The 7069-nt window shown below is 42.1% G+C and overlaps 1 protein-coding gene across 1 annotated transcript; it reads left to right on the forward strand.

Annotated features, from left to right (window-relative positions):
- Positions 1–212: 212 nt before the first annotated feature.
- LOC110534117 (ubiquitin-conjugating enzyme E2 D2) lies at positions 213–4310 on the forward strand. The gene is made up of 7 exons (XM_021618795.3): positions 213–519; positions 1686–1749; positions 2044–2075; positions 2169–2246; positions 2440–2545; positions 2742–2835; positions 2925–4310. The coding sequence occupies exons 1-7, from the start codon at positions 496–498 to the stop codon at positions 2968–2970; spliced, it is 444 nt and encodes a 147-aa protein (XP_021474470.1). The 5' UTR covers positions 213–495; the 3' UTR covers positions 2971–4310.
- The last annotated feature ends 2759 nt before the right edge of the window (positions 4311–7069 follow it).

The following is a 7069-nucleotide window of genomic DNA, read 5'->3' on the forward strand; positions in this document are numbered from 1 at the left end:
CAGTTATTACATATGCATATAAAGTTGACCATGACACGGGTAGGCCTAATTACGGATACAAGTGGGCTATCCTATTTATACATCTAGCTAATCATTAGAAAATATAGCACAAATTAATAAAATCATGGAGTCATATGGGAGGAACCAGTGGATTTGTGTAGCCTAAAGACTCAGAAATGATGTCAGTTGCATAGCTCTAACCTGTCCCACCGTTTCCAGCGGATGTAGCGTGTCGCAAGCAGACGATTGCGTCACAGTCTACCGAGAAGTGATGCGGTGCCCACTTCCCACAGCTGCTAGGAGGAGCCGGGTGAAGCGCACTGTATTTCAGTTTCGCTAGGCTACTCCGATAGTCAGTCGCCGCATTGTACTGTAAAGACAACCATTTAAAAACTAATTTTAAACTCCGGGGGGTAAAATCTGGGTGGAGAGGCAATAATCGTTGTTTCGCAGAAGTAAACCGACCAGTACATTGACAGCGGCACGAACACAACAATGGCCCTGAAAAGAATTCATAAGGTAAGGAAGTAACGTTATCTTGCTTCCGTGCTAGCTAATAGCTAGCCCCCTTTTGGCCTTCGCTTTTTGGCACAATTACGAGCTAGGCTACTAAAGCAAAACGTCTTGCTAGCCCACATTTAGACCGCTTTCCTCACCTGCCGCCTGGTCAGGTGGCTAACTTGTGATCAGATTAATTTGCTTTTGGAAACTAGCGTTAGCTAGCTGGCTACTAGGCAGTTAGCTAGCACAGTTTAGCGGCAGATGACATCGATAACAGTGCGCTATGCTAGCTAACAAGGTAACTAACGTTAACTACGAGTTATTGGCTACTAGCTAGTTAGCTAAATTGATTAGCAAGCTATAATTAGCTTACTATAGTTAGTTAATTAGGTAGTTAGCATACTGGCGGTGGTAGCTAGTTAGTTTGGCTAAATAGCTAACTAGCTTTAATCATAGCTTGCCAAGTGTAACTAGCTAGCTAACGTTTTTCGGGAAATTCCTTACTAGCTAGTACTACCTACTAACGTTACTTCCTTGTAGTAAACAAATGAACATCAGCTGCTGGTATCGTTTACACCCCAACAAAAATCACGTTTGGCATAACTACCATGGTCCTGACCTGTCTAATGCCAGTAGTTACTTCAGAAACTTGACTTGAACAAACCAGTTAGCTACTGTAACTAGCTATAAAATTGTTTTACCAGCATTGTCTTCAGTATCAAAATGAAGTTGCTCTGTTGCTTTCATCTGACACTGGCTGATCAATGATTAATGAAAACGATTGAAGTTGACAGAATGTTAGACTTTGAAAGGAAAATATGTATCCGTCCATGCTATTCTAAATCCAGTATTATTTCTGTTTCATTGAGGACATTTAACTGACTTACTTTCAGTTGTGGCGGAAACGATGCTCAGTAGTAAACATGAATCCCGCTAACCCGTACAAGACAGGTCTGACCACAATGTTATTTGTAGTCCTTGAAATTAGTTACATTTTGATAGGTCTTTATCTTCTGGCAACAAATCTGAGCCTAGCCTACTACATACCAGCCCACATTCAGCATTGGAGACATTGTATGCAGTTTGACTGAATTACTCATACAATACAGGCATTGTTCATGGAAGTATTATACTTTTTTGAAGAAATCAGAACTCTGTTTATTTTTTTATTTTTTTTCTCCTAGGAGTTAAATGATTTGGCTCGTGACCCTCCAGCACAGTGCTCCGCAGGACCAGTGGGAGATGACAGTAAGTCACCTCAACCTCTATCACACAACACCACCACCCGCAAACGACTTTCACCACCTATTTCAATCAATATTCATGATGGTTCATATCTTAATCACAGAAAACAGTATTTGACTCCCAAGAATACCGTTGATGAAATGTAGCCTATAGATGGGAGCCAATAAAGATTGATGCTGGTATTCATCAATGACACCAGTTGTCATTTGTATATTGGCACGGAAATCTAATTGAAACACTATTTACTTGTAATGGTGCTCATAGTGTATTTAAACAGTTTTCTCCTCTCTTACCTAGTGTTTCACTGGCAAGCTACAATAATGGGACCTGTAAGTATACCCCCCTGTTCTGCTCTTTAAAGTTTAGGGGTTCACAGCCTTTATTCTGGGACATATAGTAACCATCAATTTTCCTTTCTGCAGAATGACAGTCCGTATCAGGGCGGCGTGTTCTTCTTGACCATTCACTTCCCCACTGACTATCCCTTCAAACCACCAAAGGTAAGGACGTATCCTGGAACTTGTGGGCAGACTTTTAATGTAGCTATGAGCTAGATCTACATTGATCGTAAAATTCCGTCATGCATGACTGTTTGTTTTCAGTGCTTGCGACATCTCGTCATTGCGGTAAAGGAGATGGTGTAAATGTAATACATTTGCAAGATACAGAAAAAAAAGCATGTCCTCTCTATAGGTTGCATTCACCACAAGAATCTACCACCCAAACATCAACAGCAATGGCAGCATCTGCTTGGACATCCTGAGATCGCAGTGGTCGCCAGCACTCACCATCTCCAAAGGTAAGTCCAAAATGGTGCTCTTGGTTTATGTTTGTATGTTGGTCTAGATCATTTGTTCCAGTTGGCTTGAACCAGTATGGTTTGAGTGTTCACAACAGATTCTGGTAAGTATGTCCCGAATTATGCTCAGGAAGAGGTCCGAGATTTACGTTGATTGTCAGAACTGTGGTGACTCTTGTTGTTGGTCGTCCTACAGTCCTCCTGTCCATCTGCTCACTTCTCTGTGACCCAAACCCAGACGACCCACTAGTTCCTGAGATCGCCCGCATCTACAAGACCGACAGGGAAAAGTAGGCCTTACACATTTTCAACATTCAACACATTTTTGTATAGCCTGTGTGCTACAAGGAAAGTGATTTGTATCCTGCTGTCATTCCAGATACAACAGAATAGCCCGGGAATGGACACAGAAATATGCAATGTAGTCGCAAGGCATAACAGCAGATAATCTGCCTTTTTATATTCGAAGGCTTGGGGAGCTTTGAACGAAAAAGAGGGAAAAAGTCTTGTTGGTTTCCATTGGAGTGATTTCTTTGAGCCACACCCTCCCTCTCCCTACGCACTTGACCTCCATTCTCCTGCCTCACCCCCTTCAACCTGTCCAGCTGCGGTGTTGTACATATTTCAGATTGCATATTGTATACCCCACTGTCTGTTTCTGCCACTATGTCCACCGGCACCCATGTAGGACCACTCTTATTTGATTCCAAGAAGCGTTCCTTCTCATTTTTTTATGAACCCAAGGTTTGCTTTCCCAAGATTGAGGGATTTGTATTTTTTTTCAAAAACTTTTTTCTTCTTTTTTTCCCTCTGTGCTTCCAGCTATCCTGTGAGATGATGGTAAGGGTGGGGAGAGATGGGACTTGGAGAGTGTTTTTGGCTATGATAAGAAATGACTTTCAATCTGTCACTATGGTTCTGGAAACCACTAGGGGACTTTTTTCTGTTTGGCTACGGTATGCCCAGGATCCCGCCTCAGCCCCACCACAATATTAATCACTGTCATTAAGATGATAGTTAAGTACCCGTGGACCCATCCGCACTGTATGAAGTGGGACAATAGAATAATGAGACGGCGATCTATTGATGGAAGTATCTGAATATAACTTCCAAATGACTGTTTTCCCTCAACTTAGTCAAATGATATACTCCTTGTTGTTTTTGCTAAAAAAAAAATGTGTGCCCTTTTAGATCGACCTTTGAGAGCCTTCATTATACAATTTTTCTCTCAATGGTGGAAAATCTGTCTTTTTTGGTGTAGGTCTGATTTGGAAACGGCCAATGTTAGGCACATAAGTTGGGTGGTACAAGTAGTTTGTGACTGAAATGGTATTAATGCAGCTTGATCGTCCATTTGATCTAGCCTGAAAGGACAAAGATTTGACATGAGTATTAAATCATGTTTGAAGGCAACTTCACAAGACAAGCTCTAAAATGTTTTAAGCAACAGTAGCACTAGATTAGACGAATATGATGAGAGTTGAACTGTACCCTCAAGTGGGCTAAGTTGAAGGAAACAATCTGATTGGGGTGTATTTTCAGTTATTTTCATAAAAAAAAAAAAAATTGAACTCATTATTCTGTCTTCTCACTTTGTATATTTGAGCAGCCATTGTTGACTTAGCTCCAATGACTCATTGGCTGGATCTCAGAACCCTGGACTCAAGGACTTGAGTTCCAGACCGACAAACTTCTGTATATTTAATTGCCCAGGAGCTCATGGAGCTTGTCTTAATTAAACTGTGTAATAAACATGATTATTAAAGTTGTGGGTTTCACTGTTTTATTTAATATCCTTGCTCAAATATGTGCTTTTACAATTTTATCTGAAGACCTTGTCAATTTGAAAAGAGGAATGTCTTGTACGGTTTGTTTTAATATATATATTTTTTAACCTTTTTATTTAGCTAGGCGAGTCTTGCATGTGTCCTATTGATGTGGGAGACTTTTGCCGATGTTTTGATAGCAACAATGAAACCTACGTAATGAACCTTTTTTTATACAACTGTGAAACATGTAGCCTTCCTATTATTCCAACTGATTCATACCACCATGTTGTCTCGCTCAGGTCCCTTTTTACAGCAAACTTTACATTAAGACTTAGGACCTGGCTGTTCTTATTACTGCCAGCCCATTCAATGAATGATTTAAGCAAAGTTACAGAACCTGCAACTACACTAGACCTGAATTCCAGTCTTATGTATTTGTGCTACGCTGCTCCAAAGGTTGTATGGAATATTTCACACACAATACATATACATTATACATATATATATATATATATACAAATAAAGGTGTCTTTATTTCCAGGCCACAAATTAGATTTTTTATTCTCCCACTAGATGGCGGTCTATCATTGGGTTTGGCTCTAATGTTAGTTCGATTTTTTCATAATGTAGGCTTAACGGCTTGTGCCATTCATTTGAGGGCCACAATCAGCTAGTCACTGTGGCATTTACAGTGGCTGTAGGCAATTAAGAGGTGGATGAGATGTCTTAGTTAAATGCCATTAGATACCGCAAACATATGTTAAATCTATATAATGACTGTCCATTTTCCGTGAATCGCAAGGGTAGTTTGCGGACTATCACATTCTGAGTGCAGAGAATGAACATGTGATTGCTTGCGGTCTGAACAACAAATCCTTGAAATCGCGCCAGTGTTGACTGCCAGCAGCCCACTGCAGCTTGGAGCGATGAGGCGCAGGTAAAGTCTACTATAGTCTACTCTACTGCATATTTGAGTCATATACCTTGTGGTGAGGACATTTACCCACACAGAGAACCCATATCACCCACAAAACTATGGTTCTTTCTTTCACTACAGGGGCTTGAGGCAGGGCCCAATATCCTTCCACATTTTGTGTGTCCTTGAATTTGGCAATACTGAGGGGACTGATGAGTGGAGGGAGGCCAGCCAGATGAATGGGATGAGCCTCTGGACTAAAACAGGAAGTGTACGGTGGGGAAGACAGCTGCACAGGGAGGTGAGGTACTGTCTTCTCATAAGGGTGTGTGGGAGTGAGAAAGGGGAGCTGCACTGTGATGTTTGGAGAATGTGCGTGTCTTGCAACAGTACTCAGTGTCTGAGAAACCGGATGTTCATCTCTCTCTCTCTCCCTTCCTCTCACCCCTCACTCCTCTTCTAGGCTTCCTTTAGAGTCTCTCCTGTGGCGCTGGTCATGTGTGCAGCTGGAGAAAGAGGCCGTGTAACACTAATCCCCCGGCCAGCTCAGGAAAGTACTCTGCCTCGCTTAGCACAGAGAGAAAACAACAAAGAGCTGAGTGTGGCTGCAGCCCCAGGGCTCAGCGCGCCCACAAGAACGTCTCCTGTGTCACAGCTTGCTGCTGCCTCCTACCCATGGCCACTCTCTCACCCATTGCGCTCTCGATGTAACACTCTCTCTGACACACCCCATACCAGTGGAAAAAAATACAATTTCGGAAACTATGATGCCCAACCTATGTGTGTGTGTGTGTGCACGTGCGTGAGTGTGTGAGAGAGATTGACTTCTGAGGGTCCAGATCAGGAATGTAGACAAGCCTAGAGCGGACAGGAAAAATGTGGTCCGTTTTAAAATAACAAGGATGCACAGGCGCTCCTCTGCACTATATGTCAAATCTAAGTGAGGGACTCATGTCTGCGTGTTTTTAATCAATTTGAAATGAATAGTCCCATGTGACCAATTACAAGAGTTCAGTTATAAGTGTTATAACCCATATTTTGGTAACGTGGTAAATATTGACCCCTTGCAGTGCATACGCGCCGTTCCTCAAATTTCGTGCACACCCTACTCCACTATGCACATGCCTCGGAGCTTAGAGTTGGTATGGCTGATGGTCGGCATGAAAGTGATTTCCAAAGGCGCAAGGGATGACGAGGGGATTGACGTCTTCTTAATATGAGATAGGGTGAGACCCGGCATATTACCAGAGCCATGCCAGACACTCCAGGGATTACGGAGAAATGCGTGTCCAATTTATGCACGGCAATGCGTCTTGGGGGAATAGATGCGACCATTGTGCACTTACCTTGAACGGAACCCTTGCTTGTTATCCCACGGCCACTCTCAGTAAACTCAGAAGCCTACAGGTAAACATGCGAATAATAATTCTCGAATGATAATAAACCAAATGGCGGAACAGCACTATTAATTTAATAGATTAATGGTACATTTAGGCCCTACAGGTAGTCTAGCAACACCAACCTATAGCCTATATTCTACTGACATGGAGAGAATATAAACGTTTGGCTTGGCTAAATTACAACAAATGGCATGATGAGTTAAACAAACAAGGAATTAAGTAATCACAAGAGACCCAAACCAAGCGATTCACAGGTGGCCATCCATGCTTACCTGTCACATTAGTGATTCCTCCACAGAACGTGAGGTGTGAATTGAGCATAATAACAATTCAACTTTGGTTTCAAACCCAGTAATTAAGTACATGTTTGGTGCTTCAATGGATAGCTCTTAAGTGCCCAAATGTGCCCTTTTTTTCAGATTATGCGAGGCTTAAACAT

The sequence above is a fragment of the Oncorhynchus mykiss genome, chromosome 10, assembly GCF_057628025.1.
Source record: "Oncorhynchus mykiss isolate SJ-2025 chromosome 10, ASM5762802v1, whole genome shotgun sequence".
NCBI lineage: Eukaryota > Metazoa > Chordata > Actinopteri > Salmoniformes > Salmonidae > Oncorhynchus > Oncorhynchus mykiss.